This window comes from Hemiscyllium ocellatum, chromosome 13 (genome assembly GCF_020745735.1).
Source record: "Hemiscyllium ocellatum isolate sHemOce1 chromosome 13, sHemOce1.pat.X.cur, whole genome shotgun sequence".
Lineage (NCBI taxonomy): Eukaryota > Metazoa > Chordata > Chondrichthyes > Orectolobiformes > Hemiscylliidae > Hemiscyllium > Hemiscyllium ocellatum.
Genome location: NC_083413.1, coordinates 48,921,311 through 48,936,408, shown reverse-complemented (window position 1 = coordinate 48,936,408; position 15,098 = coordinate 48,921,311). Strand labels below are relative to the sequence as shown.

At 40.8% G+C, this 15,098-nt stretch overlaps 1 protein-coding gene across 1 annotated transcript in view; it reads left to right on the top strand.

Moving 5' to 3' along the window:
- plch1 (phospholipase C, eta 1) overlaps positions 1 to 15,098 on the top strand; it is a 134,591-nt gene that overhangs the window by 62,857 nt on the left and 56,636 nt on the right. Inside the window, exons 6-8 of the mRNA XM_060834159.1 lie at positions 36 to 129; positions 4,065 to 4,268; positions 13,748 to 13,868. Of these exons, the coding sequence (XP_060690142.1) occupies positions 36 to 129; positions 4,065 to 4,268; positions 13,748 to 13,868 (419 nt within the window). The remainder of the gene's footprint in view (positions 1 to 35; positions 130 to 4,064; positions 4,269 to 13,747; positions 13,869 to 15,098) is intronic.

The following is a 15,098-nucleotide window of genomic DNA, read 5'->3' as shown; positions in this document are numbered from 1 at the left end:
TGAAAGTCCTAAACTCATATTTATTCTTTGTACAGATGACAAATGTGACATTAGAATATTGTATGGAAATTATCAGGAAGTTTGAAGTCTCTGAGGAAAACAAGAAACAAAATGTCTTAGGTGTCGAAGGTAAATGGAATAATTAACTTTTTAAATGTATTTTATATTGCTGTTTGTTTTAGCATTAATGGCATGGGATTTAGTCAAATATTTTATTCTGTGAGTTTTTATCCCCCTCAATCTGATTGAATAATCTGGGTCTTTTGCTAATTTAACATTAAGTAACACTAGAAATCCTTCAAATACTATGAAAATTATTCACACCTTCATTGCATCACATAATTTTATCCTTCTTTATGCAAAGAAAAACATGTTGTCATGCTAAAATGTTGATATTTTTATATTTTTTTGTAAATTAATCAGTATAGTTAAATCAGCATTTGAGGTAACTGTTTTGATAATAATTGTAGCAAAGATAAGGGCCTAAATATTTTGAACAGAGGTATGGTCATAGATTGCCATTACCTTCATAAGTTGCCTTGACTTGATGCTGCTATACATTTCAATCAGTGTCTTTGGAGCCCAGCTTCCCCAGAAATGCACAGCATCTATCAGGGAACAACACTGAAGCAGAAAGGAGTTGAAGGAAGATACTTCCACCTAGCTACCATATGATAAGTGCAAAGATCCAGTTTAAATGCTAGTGAATAGATAGATGAAGACTTGGAGGAGTGTGTACACATGAGAGATGAGGGTTTCAGTTGGGTTACGTTGGGAGCGGTGATTGGGTTGGTTGTGGGGGCTAGTTGGGTGGAAGGGATGAGTAATCAGATGCATTGGATAGGTCAGGAAGTGGTCAGGTTGGGGGAGATAGTTGAGTTACTCGGGTGGTTGGGGGTGCAGTGTAGTTATTGGGGGTCAGTTTTATAATTATTCTGATGTTGGATTTCAACCTGTCTAAAGTTTCCTGAATTACTTCCTGTGTAAATACTGCAAAATTGTGTGAACTTTAGCTCAGAGATATTCAGAGGGTCCAAAGAGCAGGGAAACAGCCCATTGGAAGTTGAAAATCCCATCTAAATTTCTACTTATGTATCTTGTTCGGGTTCCACATCATATATCCGATCTCTGATGATCTGGAGACCAGAAGTTTGACTCTTTTATTGTGTGTCTGTCATTTGCTTTTGCCTTATTATGGTTTTGACCTGGTAGATGATATGGAACTAATTACTGCTCAATGGTAATATGTGCAAGTCTGCACTTATTAAGGGAAGCCTGTCTTGATTTGTTGGTGAATTGTTCTTTTGAGCTGGATTTTCTTAGAGTCTGGGAGACTCCATAGACCTTTAAAAATGTTATACAGGAACTAGATGTGGCAGTGTTGCTCGGATTTCTGACATTCAGTTTTTTGCTGGCAAGGACTATAAGCAAATTTAATTCACACAGGAAGAAATCTGAAACTCAGTAGAGTTATTTTACCTTAATGCCAAGTCAAAGGGGATTCTATTTTGGCTGTTGCAAGAGTTTTAACCCAAACTGTGGGAATCTCAAATCTACCATAGATATAAATGCTGTTGAAGTGTTGTTAAGGGAGTGTCATAATCTGAAGTTTTTAAAATTCCCTATTCAACAAACATGAAGAGAACAGACTGAAACTTTGGTAATAATTTTTTTTAAATTCCTCTGCTGTACTGCCTTCATTGACAGAGACAAAAAGCATGCAGTTTTAACAGTAGTCATTATTAACATTCTCCAATACTGTTATTTTAAAGAGACTATTATGTTAACGAGACTATTAAAGAATTTGCTGTCTTTGACATGGGGTATGAACAGAGTTTATTTTCATAAGAGATGAGCCACTTGAGATTTAAAAGTTTTGAATAGATTTCTCAAATGAGAGATTTTTCACTATCACATGTCTATAAGATTAACAACTGTATTAGATTTTTAGTTTCTATTTTCACCTCCACATCACTCCTAAGGTTTAGTGGATATTAGGTTGGGAGTATGGAGGGAGAGAGGAGGGAATGTGAACAATGAGGGACCAAGGGTGTTTGTGAGAGGTGGTGGCTGGAAGGAAGGTCAAAATCTAAAACAAGTAAATATCAGAGAACTAAGATGAATCTTCTAATCAGCTCACCTCTCCCCTAGCCTGTATTTGGGCTACATAGCATCTGCCTCTATTCCACTCTGCCTCCTGAGAGCAATATTTGGGTCTAACAGGGCTTTTCATATCAAAGCAGATCTGTGGTGAAAAATCTGGCTCTGTGTATTTGAACAATGAATTTAAAGTATGCCATCTACTGGCTGATTTAATATGTAGTTCAAATATTATTTACAATTGCTGCCTATACTAATTTCAAATAATATTAATATCAATTAAATAAGCATAAGGATTTCAGGGAAATTAATTTCAGCATCTAGAACTTAGAAAAATCCCATTAAGCACCAATAATACAAAATGTTTCTCTGAATGTACTATTTTGTGTTATGCTACAACCTCAGGATAATGTCACTGTCTGTTAGTGTCTCTGGGATTATTGAAGCTCACATCTGAGGTAGTGACTTCTACGATATGAGTTGAAGCTTTCAGAGTGCAATGACGAAGTCACATATTCGAAAGAGCTTTTAACTAAGAAGCGACATTATTGTTTAGTAAAGCTGAAGGCACATTCAAATTCTCTTGGAGTCAGAGTTTGAAGGGAGAAGAATTTGTTAAAAAAAATGATTGCAATTACAATTTAATCTATTCCATACAGAGTACTAGCAACATAAATTTCCTGAACATTACAATTACGACTGCATGTCTTTCATTGACTACAAAATTGTGGCATATCCCGAGATGCTTTTTACATAAGGTTATTTTTTAATGTAGTCACTTAATTTTGCAAAGTAAAATATCTTAATTAAACAAATACATTTTATTAGAGAATCCTAATTGTTTCATATTATTTTGAGTGTGTGTTGGGCCATAGAAAATGATAGTCACTGAAAGAACTATAGTGCACAAACAAAAAATTATGAAAACTAAAGACCAAAAAAAAATGTAGAGGCATGTAGTTGAACTGGTAAACTCAAAACTATTAAGGGGAGTGGAAACTGAAAATAAATGGCTGGAGTTACTATAGACATATTTGGCTAAAATAGCTACGTCTTGTGCTGCAATTTCTATTCTGTTGTGATAATGACAACCTATTGTTCCAATCCTGAAAAATCTGTACAGAACTTGCAAATTGTTGTAAAAATGTGTTTAGGCCATTTGAGATTTTCAGTCTGAGAGCTGAAATGTACAGAGCTGTTTGTTGGATTTTAGTGGAGTATCAATAGACATGGTACTAAACTTTATCGAATACAGAAAACACAAAGATCAACAGGTCCAGTAGCATCAGGACTCTGAAGGAGGGTCATATTGGACTCTGGACATTAACTTTCTTTTTCATTAGAGATGCAGCCAGACCTGCTGAGTTTCTTCAGTATTTTCTGTGTTTCAGATTTCTAACATCTGCAGTGTTTTTGCTTTTTTTTTGTACAATATCTTACTTGCAAGTCTTTTTCAAAAGGATGGTATTTCCTTTTCTCCTATTCAAAATTACGCTAATTCACACTGCAAATTTACTAGCAGCACAACCTCAAAAGACCAATTTAGTAGCAGGCAATACCATCTCCAATGTCAGTGTAATGTATCCTATTCATGAATATTGTAAAGTCAAAGCCAGTAAATGTTCTTTCATTCAGCACAATAAGCAAGGACTCAGGTTTGAAGGTCTAGAGAAGCAACACAATGCTACAACTATGTAGTAATGGATGAATACCATTTCAACACTTGCCTGAACTCATATATAAAAGTGTTTCAGACATTTGAGATTCCCAATTACATATTTAGACTGATGGACTTTTTGTATGATTACAACATTCTATACTCCTGGCTGGCTTTTAAGAAATAAGCTATTGAACTTAATAGGTTCAATTTTACGGGAAAATGTTACATTTTGATCTGTCTGAATAGAAGTATTGTCACACAAACCTACTTTTACCTGGTTTATTAATTCTCCTTTTGCATCTAGGTTTTACCAACTTCATGCGCAGTCCTGCAGGTGATATATTTAATCCTTTGCACTATGATGTAAATCAGGATATGGATCAGCCACTGTGCAACTACTTCATTGCTTCATCACACAACACTTACTTGACAGGGGATCAACTCCTTTCCCAGTCCAAGGTGGAAATGTATTCCTGGGTGCTGCAAGCTGGGTGTCGCTGTGTGGAAGGTAGTTATAAAGTTACAATATTAGCATTCTGAGAAGAGTAGTAAATCCATCAACACTGTATTTTCCAGGGACAGATTTAGATTAGATTAGATTCCCTACAGTGCGGAAACAGGCCCTTCAGCCCAACCAGTCCACACCGACCCTCCGAAGAGTAACCCACCCAGACCCATTTCCCTCTGACTCATGCACCTAACATAGAACATAGAACTGTACAGCACAGAACTGGCCCTTCAGCCCATGATTTTGTGCCGACCACTGATTCTCATGTATGCACCCTCAAATTTCTGTGACTAACACTATGGGCAATTCACCTGACCTGCATGTCTTTGGACTGTGGGAGGAAACCGGAGCACCCGGAGGAAACCCACGCCAACACGGGGAGAATGTGCAAACTCCACACGGACAGTCACCCACGGCTGGAATCAACCCTGAGATCCTGGCGCTGTGAGGCAGCAGAGCTAACCAGTGAACCACCATGCCACCCCATTTATTTCCATATCTGCTTCAGCTTTAATGATGGAGGAACTTTATGTCTAGGGTGCCTCTTAGATCTTACTGCTGAACCAATTGTTAGAATTTTATAAATTATGTAAATTGGACAGGTTCTAATTAGAAAACAACAATCTTGAGAGAGGTGGCTTGAATGCTAAGTTACCATTCTAGATGGACTAGATAATATACACCATGGCAAACTATTTCACCTTGTTCAGAAAAGTAGCATCAGAGGATACAGCCTATTGAATTGGAGAAAATTCAAAACTAATCTGGAAAAACAATATTTCGGCAAGTGTTTGGACAATTCAAGAAATAGATTCCATAGGGAGATTTTGGAAGCAGTAAAGATTGAGTCATTCAAGAATAAGTGAGATTGATTTCTTTCAGAAAATAATATTTTGGAAATCTGTAAAAGAATAATTTTCACCAGAATATTTTAAGTGGAGCATGCTGAGAGTAGATGGGGTGGGAAGAGCATATTTGAATATAAGATTCTCAAAGTTTGCTACAACTAGGCTTTCCCTGTGTCATTTGGAAATCTATTGTTGAGTAATTGAAATTATTTGTTATATTTGGGTAATAACTACTTTAACATTGTAATACAGGATTACCAAAGTGGTAGAAAGTGAACTAGATGCATCTCATTCATTCTGTCACCGTAGCAATTCCGATAAATATATCTGTTGAGTAACTTTTTACTAAGCGTGATTTGCACAGTGCATATGCATCATATCTTTCCAATGTCTCCTTACACTTTTCACCAACCTGTTGTGCAGTAATCTCACAACAACTGGAACATATAAAATTCCAGGTTCAATTGTTTGTTTCGTATATCATTTTGTATGGCTGTCCAGCTAGTCCCATTCCTCTACTCTTTTCATATATCCTTTACTCATTCAAGTATATATCCATTCCCTTTGAAAGTTACTGTTGAATCTGTTTCAGTCATCATTTCAGGATGTATGGGCAGAAATGTCTCCTTCCAGGTGTAGTTAGAGAAATGGCAAGTGAAGTGTATTCTGTGCATACGTAAATCGAGTGAGAACAAAAAATGAATTCTCAACATTAAGAAAAGCTCTCACAATTTTGCCTTCAAGCTTTAGATGGTGACTTCAGAAGTTCACCTTCTGACTGACTTATTTTCATGTATTTGCATGTCATTAATACCTCAACTTGTCCTATTCACACTTCCAATTCTCCTTTCCTCCATTGAGAAGCTGGATATGCAAAAGTTGAACAAGTAAAACAGAGCAGGTATCTCGAAGCTGTTTGTCGAATGTCTGTGCTAGCTATCATGCAACTGCTTCTTCTGCATGACGACTATTCTCCTCAACTCCTCATCCCCAAAATGGGCGGCACGGTGGCACAGTGGTTAGCACTGCTGCCTCACAGCGCCTGCGACCCGGGTTCAATTCCCGACTCAGGCGACTGACTGTGTGGAGTTTGCACATTCTCCCCGTGTCTGCGTGGGTTTCCTCCGGGTGCTCGGTTTCCTCCCACAATCCAAAGATGTGCGGGTCAGGTGAATTGGCCATGCTAAATTGCCCGTGGTGTTAGGTAAGGGGTAAATGTAGGGGTATGGATGGGTTGCGCTTCGGCGGGTCAGTGTGGACTTGTTGGGCCAAAGGGCCTGTTTCCATACTGTAAGTAATCTAATCTAAAAATTTGGCATCACAAAGCACCAGCCTTTCACCACATTATCATGCCTGCTGTCAGAGAAATTCACCCACTATTTAAAGCCTTCAACACATGATAGAGAGTCGAGGAATAGGGAGAGAGAGCAGTTGAATGCGTGGCTACAGGGATGGTGCAGGAGGGAGGGATTCCGTTTTCTGGACAACTGGGGTTCTTTCTGGGGAAGGTGGGACCTCTATAAAAAGGATGGTCTACACCTGAACCTGAGGGGCACCAGTATCCTTGGGGGGAGGTTTGCTAGTGCTCTTTGGGAGGGTTTAAACTAACTCCGCCGGGGCATGGGAACCTGGACTGTAGCTTTAGGGTACAGGACCTTGAGTGTAGGGAGGTTATGAATAATGCAGCGATCTCGAAGGAGGGTGCCTGTAAACAGAAGGGTGGATTGAAGTGTGTATACTTCAATGCCAGAAGTATAAGGAATAAGGTAGGTGAACTTGCAGCGTGGGTTGGTACCTGGGACTTCGATGTTGTGGCCATTACAGAGATGTGGGTAGAACAAGAATGGCTGTTGCAGGTTCCAGGGTTTAAATGTTTTAGTAGGATCAGACATGGGGGTAAAAAAGGGGGAGGTGTGGCATTACTTGTCAAAGATAGTATTACAGCAGTGGAATGGACGATGGAAGAGGACTTGCCATCTGAGGTAGTTTGGGCTGAGGTTAGAAATAGGAAAGGTGAGGTCACCCTGTTAGGTGTTTTCTACAGGCCTCCTAATAGTCCTAGAGAAGTAGAGGATAATATTGCGAGGATGATTCAGGAAAAGAGTGAAGGTAGCAGGGTGGTTGTTATGGGGGACTTTAACTTCCCAGATATTGACTGGGAGAGCTATAGCTCGAGTTCATTAGATGGGTCGGTGTTTGTCCAATGTGTGCAGGAGGGTTTCCTGACACAATATGTAGACAGGCCAACAAGAGGTGAGGCTATACTGGATTTGGTTCTAGGTAATGAACCAGGCCAGGTGTTAGACTTGGAGGTAGGTGAGCACTTCGGGGACAGTGACCACAACTCGGTGACTTTTACTTTAGTGATGGAGAGGGATAAGTGTGCGCCGCAGGGCAAGAGTTATAGCTGGGGGCAGGGAAATTATGATGCAGTGAGGCATGACTTAGGATGTGTGGATTGGAAAAACAGGCTTCAAGAGAAGAACACTAATGAGATGTGGGGATTGTTCAAGGAGCAGCTACTACGTGTCCTCGATAAGTATGTACCAGTCAGGCATGGTGTAAATGGCCTTGTGAGGCAGCCGTGGTTTAGTAAGGAATTGGAATCCCTTGTGAAAGGGAAGAAGGCGGCATATGTAAAGATGAGGCGTGAAGGTTCAGTTGGGGCGATAGAGAGTTATAAGGTAGCCAGGAAGGATCTAAAGAGAGAGCTAAGAGAAGCGAGAAGGGGACATGAAAAGTCTTTAGCTGGTAGGATTAGGGAAAACCCAAAGGCTTTCTATAGGTATGTCAGGAATAAAAGGATGACTAGGGTAGGTATCGGTCCAGTCAAGGATAGTAGTGGGAAGTTGTGTGTGGAGGCGGAGGAGATTGGAGAGACACTAAATCAATACTTTTCATCAGTATTCACTCAGGAACAGGACACTGTTGCTGACGTGAATATGGAGTCACAAATGATTAGAATGGATGGCCTGGAAATATGCAGGGAAGAGGTTCTGGGAATATTGGAGAGGATGAAAATAGATAAGTCTCCTGGGCCTGATGGCATTTACCCTAGGATCCTATGGGAAGCTAGGGAGGAGATAGCAGAGCCATTGGCCTGGATTTTTATGTCGTCATTGTCAACGGGAATAGTACCAGAGGACTGGAGGATAGCAAATGTGGTCCCCTTGTTCAAGAAAGGGAGTAGGGATAGCCCTAGTAACTATAGGCCAGTGAGTCTGACTTCAGTGGTGGGCAAAGTCTTAGAGAGAATGGTAAGGGATAAGATTTATGAACATCTGGATAGGAATAACGTGATCAAGGATAGCCAGCATGGTTTTGTGAAGGGCAGGTCGTGCCTCACAAACCTTATTGAGTTCTTTGAGAAGGTGACTAAGGAAGTGGACGAGGGTAAAGCAGTAGATGTTGTGTATATGGATTTTAGTAAGGCGTTCGATAAGGTTCCCCATGGTAGGCTAATGCTAAAACTACGGAGGTATGGCATTGAGGATACATTAGAGGTTTGGATTAGGAATTGGCTGGCTGGAAGGAGACAGAGGGTAGTAGTTGATGGACTAAGTTCATCTTGGAGTGCAGTTACTAGCGGTGTACCACAAGGATCTGTTTTGGGACCATTGCTTTTTGTTATCTTTATAAATGATCTAGAGGAAGGGCTTGAAAGCTGGGTAAGCAAGTTTGCGGATGACACAAAAGTCGGTGGAGTTGTGGATAGTGAGGAAGGAAGTGGTAGGTTACAGCGGGATATAGATAAGTTGCAGAGCTGGGCAGAAAGGTGGCAAATGGAATTCAATGTAGCTAAGTGTGAAGTCATTCACTTTGGTAGGAGTAACAAGATGATGGATTACTGGGCTAATGGTAGGCTACTTGGTAGTGTGGATGAGCAGAGGGATCTTGGTGTCCATGTACACAGATCTCTGAAAGTTGCCACCCAGGTAAATAGTGCTGTGAGGAAGGCAGATGGTGTACTGGGCTTTATTGGTAGAGGAATTGAGTTCCGGAGTCCTGAGGTCATGTTGCAACTGTATAAGACTCTGGTGCGGCCTCATCTGGAGTATTGTGTGCAGTTTTGGTCGCCATACTATAGGAAGGATGTGGAGGCATTGGAACGAGTGCAGAGGAGGTTTACCAGGATGTTGCCTGGAATGGTAGGAAAATCTTATGAGGAAAGGCTGAGGCACTTGGGGCTGTTCTCATTGGAGAAGAGAAGGTTTAGGGGAGATTTGATAGAGGTGTATAAGATGATTAGGGGTTTAGATAGGGTCGACACTGAGAACCTTTTACCGCTAATGGAGTCAGGTGTTACTAGGGGACACAGCTTTAAATTAAGGGGTGGTAGGTACAGGACAGATGTTAGGGGTAGATTCTTTACACAGCGGGTTGTGAGTTCATGGAATGCCCTGCCAGTAGCAGTGGTGAACTCTCCTTCTTTATGGTCATTTAAGCGGGCATTGGATAGGCATTTGGAAGTTATTGGGCTAGTGTAGGTTAGGTAGGATTCGGTCGGCGCAACATCGAGGGCCGAAGGGCCTGTACTGCGCTGTATCTTTCTATGTTCTATGTTCTATGATTTTGAAGCTAACAGACACCTGTGACTACATTCTTCTCCAGGTCATTCTCTGCACTTATGCAGTTATACATCTAATGTATTTACATAGAATACATTTGCACTAACATGGGCACAGGCATCTTATGCCTCCTAGCTTGTTTTGTTAGCACTTATTGCCTTTAGTACTTACTGAATGCATCCAGCCCCTGTGTCAATGGCTTTCTTTTGTGCACACTGACTTTAACACTGAGTTACAGGTTGCCAGCTTCTGTGTGGCTTACATTGCATTTTAGCACACAAGGTCTTGAATGCTCAGTTACAAGGAGGCAACTATATTGGTGGAGGAGCACTGAATGGACAATCTGTCAGTCAGAGAGGATATGGACGTGTTACTGTGTTGAGTTGTGCTATATCAATATCTGAGCTGTAACATACAACAGGAACTTCCGTGACAATCACACTCCGTGGACTCTCATTTCTCTGGGTACTGCCATAGTCTGCCAAGGTGCTTATCCCTTTACAGTCCAAAGTGTTAGCCATGGTTAGAACAGGCATTTGATTCTATCAGAGTCCATGGATCTGTGTCCTTGCAGACCAGTGCTTGGGCCACGGTCAGGCGTGTCAATTAAGTGAAGCTAGTTTGGGGATTACCAATAAGTCAGTCATGGTGCTGTATAAACATCAATGTGGACTGAGAAATGGTCAGTCAGGACTGTCCTGCCAAGTCAGTCTGATGGGATGGGTCATGGTCAGGACTGGGGTTTTGGTCAGTAATGGTCAGGGGCAAATCAAGGGTCAATCAGTCCACAAAGTCCTGGGGAAAGTGGGCAACTCTAGTCTGTGATGGACATCATTGTACTAAGGGAATAGGGAACAGTTATAGCTGGTAGTTTAGGACCTCGTAATGAATAGGAGGGAGCTGAGATTGGAGAATGAAACAGTCATGCTAGTTTTGGTCTCTACATGGAGAGGGTGAAGAATCAACAAGGGCATGGACATTTCCAAAGTCTTGGACTCTGAGAAACAATAATCATGATGTGAAAGGGCTCAGCCAAAGTGGGAGCAATCTGAAAGGTCATGGAGCCGTAAGGACAGCGGCAAAAAAAACCATGAAAGATGGTGTAAAATTCATGCATCAGAGGAACCACCCATAAGTCACTCACGTGAACACGAAATTGGAACCTTGCTGTATCGAATCAAAAGTCAACTGCTTTAACTACACAAAATGACTGGACCTAGACAAGTCAGTGAAGCAAGTTACTATTCTTTTTCTTTGGGGACAGAGTAAACTTTGATTCTAAACCAATCCAAGGGCCTGTTGCAGCAATGCCCCAATTTTGGGAAAAGGCCTTTCATGGTGGGTTACTAGAAAAAAATCTACTCACAATGTAGCATAAATCCTTTGCTTTTTCTCCATGCAATTAGATAAGGCCACCAACTTCAGCCTTGGGAAGCCTCCAGTAAGGACATAACATCATGATTGATGTGAAAGGTCAGGAATTCATTCATTAACCTTTGTTATGGACCAGGCCAGATTACTCAAAACATTCTTAAGCAGGTAGCCCAGACTGTAACTTTGCAATTTGGTTCGATAAGTGTACAGTGAAAATTATCCGGAGTAAGTTAGCTAGTTGACTACCAGGTTTTAAAACAGACAAAAATTTATGGACAAAATTAGAGAATGAAACACAAAGAACAGAAATTAGAATACCTACAGCATTCAGTGTATCCACACTAGACTTAATTATGCTGTTCCGAATATGCACAACAGTCCCAATAAACAAACCCCCTGAAACATAGTAAAAATGAAACATAGACATACAGGTCGAAGTTAGAAGGGCAGAAGGAGAAAGTCTAGCAGCCTGTTTCACACAGCCCACAGCTGAACTGACTAAAATAAGACTTCAGCTTTTAGGATTCACCACTCCCCTTTTATTATACAGGTCACTTCTAAAACATAAAAGCTTTGGCCTAAAATCTCATCTGTTTATGTATAAACAAAAAGACCTCTCAGTAAACCCTTTCATCTTGGTACCAAACCAGTCGGTTAGAAGCCCGGGCTGTTTTATTATCCCTCTGAGAAAATCCAAGTTCACAGTATTCTTGAGAAAAGGAACAGCTTTTAAAAAAAAGGACCAGCTTTGTGACACCTTGCATTATATTTCTAACATTCCCCACAGATTATGTGCTTACAGAGCTAACATAGAGAACACATTCGCTGGAATCATTGTGACCTCGATGATGTTATGAAGGCTATTTGGGAGGAGGCAGTAATAAGAACATCTTCAGCAAGCAATGTTGCACAACAGGGCATGATCTACCAAGGAGATGCAGGCAAATGATGAAACACTTGTTACATAAGCATCGCTGCTATTTTATTCAACTGTCTTAAAGACAGTTAAGTGGGACAATTAAGAATGTCCCACTCCATCTTGTGCAAACTATTATATGATAGAGGTGGACTTGTGTTTATAATGACTGGGTGACAATTCCATCCTAATTGGGAACACTGCCTTTGAAAGCCTCCTAACAGCAGCTTGAGGTTTGTGACAGAAAAAGCTTCTATTTCCTGAAAGTTCAAATTATATGTGATTATTGATGCAAAATTTTAGATGTCTGAGCCAGACATTCTGGGAGCATGACAATTATATACTGGGAAATTCACAGGTGCCTGCCTCTTTCCATGGTCTTCAGCCCAGATAGAAATGGAAGCTGGGAGAGAGGGAATACCTCTGCTAACAATGGCTCACAACAGCTTTACAAAACTCTCACATTGATCCAAAATGAAGATCCAATGCTACTCATGTTTCCACCAGGGCCATTGTGAAAGAAACCATAGGTATCTTTATGTTAAGGTTTTGATACTTGACAGCTGTGGTGGGATTTTGCAATATTGTCCAAAAAGGCCATCCTGCATCATTGTGGCATGCTATGTCCTTCACAGCGTGAGCTGATAATGGGGCAAATTGAAATAGGGGACTGACAATGATGTTCTGAGGATGGAGATAAGGATTGGGATGAGGATATTGCCAGGGGAGATGGCCACATGAACAGGATATGTTGGTGCACAGCAGCGCCTGTGAGCCACAGTCAACCTTAGACAGCAACTTGTGTGACCACAAGTACAAGGAGCACCATTACCTAGAAGCTCCCCTCCAAGTCATTCACTACTCTAGCTTGGAAATATTCCTGATGAAGAGCTTATGCTCAAAATGTGGTTTCTCCTGCTCCTCGGATGCTGCCTGACCAGCACTACACTCTTTGACATCTCCAGCGTCTGCAGTCCTCATTTTCTCTCTTGGAAATGTACTGTCATTCCTTTGGTGTTGCTGGGTCAAATCGTGGAACTTCATCCCTAACAAAATTATGGGTCTGCCAACATCAAATGGACTGCTGCAATTTATGAATACAGCTCACGATCACCTTCTCAGGGGCAATCTAGAATCGTCAGGGCTCTTATTCTGGGACAGGCTGCAGTCCTCGCACTGTAGTTCTAATGCTGCCAGAACTGCTGAGCTTTCGGCCAATTTAATGCAACAATAGAGGGTGGAACATCCTCCCTTCTGAGGGGTAAAAGTGGCACTCTACATTAAGTTGTCTTACCCATAGTGTATTATGACTGTGGGAAAGGCTTGTATTGAATCTGGTTTCATCTGGGGAGGGATGCCAATGAACTGTTATTTCCTTCCATAATTTCTACCCCAAGTTATAGAGTAGTGATCAAGACCATAAAGGCCATGGGACATAGCAGAAAGACACTGTTCAGCCCGAGTCTGCTCTGCCATTTGATGAAATCTCGGCTGATCTGAGAAGCTTCAATTCCACTTTCCTGTGTTTTTCCATAACACTTGATTCCCTACACATTAAAAATCTGTTTTAGCCTTGTATATACTTAAGGACCTAGCTTCCACAGCTCTCTTAGATAAGAATTCCAGAGGTACACAAAAATACGAGGGCAGAAATTCCTCCTCATCTCTGTCAATCAAATACTATTTTCTATTTTCTATTAATTATTCTGTGCTGGCCTGTTGTTTGACCTGTGATTCTGCTTCACCGTTAAAATTATTTTCTCTTGATGTCAGTTGACTGCTGGGATGGCCCAGAGGGAGAGCCAATTGTACAGCATGGTTATACGCTCACTTCCAAGCTCCTCTTTCGAGATGTTGTTGAAACCATTGGGAAATATGCTTTCATCAAAAATGAGTAAGTTCCAGATTTGATAGCTTAAAATCAGTTTAAAATTCAATGCTTGTATGTCTGATGTTGATTTTCCAGGTTCACAAAATATATGTCGAACAATTAAACTTTCTAGTGACAAATATGATGCACTTTTAGATCTTTATTTTAGGGACTTAAATATTTCCTCTCTTTGTTGGCATTAGGCACTCCTTAGAAAAGATTATTGCAGGTTTAATGTTTACAGCAAACTTTAGTCTGGCTTTTGAGATCAAAGTAATGTCAAGCTTAATTTATGAATAAAGAAAATGGGCAGAATTACCTTACCATTATTGACTATTGGCTTCCCCTAAAAACTGAATTTTCCTAGGATTTACTGCGTAGCATGAGATTTCATTTAACAGCTATTACAGTAGTACGTAACTTTCTAAAATTCTAGCATATGAAAACAAAGGGAAGAATTATGAGAACTCATAATTCAGATGCCCAATAAAATCATGTCAGTAATTTATCTGATGTCTAATTTACCCTACTACCAGTGTGGTGTTTTCGAAAGTAAGAAGTGTTGTTCTTAGAATGGAAACTAACCCCCTCAGATGAAGATGGGCAAGGGGGACAACAATCATCTGACATTCTGACTGGCTGTCCCATAGTCATTGGCTAAAAGGATAGATGATCGACACAGAGAAAATAACCTGCCCCTCGAAATATTAACAATAACCAATGGATGCAGAGAGGAGTTCTTTTTGGGGGGGGGGGTGGTTCTTACTTTGTTCTGGGAGGCTGTGCAATGACCTGCTTTGAAAATCTTAGCTTTCTGATGCACTGGTGCTTAAACACATAGAGAGACAATATAGAAACAGGTCATTCATGCCAGCTGGTCCATGTCAGTGTAAATGCTGGACGCAACATCTTGTGATGTAGATCCTGTGTTGGAGTCTTGCTTCCTTATTGTTAAATGTTTGTGTCCATTTCCTCCGTCCTATGGAAGAACTTAGGAAGAGGACAGCGGGTGCTACTGGTGCTGGTGTCAGTGTTGCCACTTCTCTTTGTTCTTTGTTAAAACAGTAAGGTACAGTTTCATAGACTCCATAGGCCATGGTAAGGGCTGACAGGGAGAAGCACAAACAAGGTGAGTGAAGTTTAAAAGAAGTGAAATGACTTTCCAGGAACTTTGCAAACACTTATCAAGTACTAAAAATACTCTTGAAGGAGTGAATGTTTAAATGCTTTACTCAAACGTTGCCTTGGGATCAC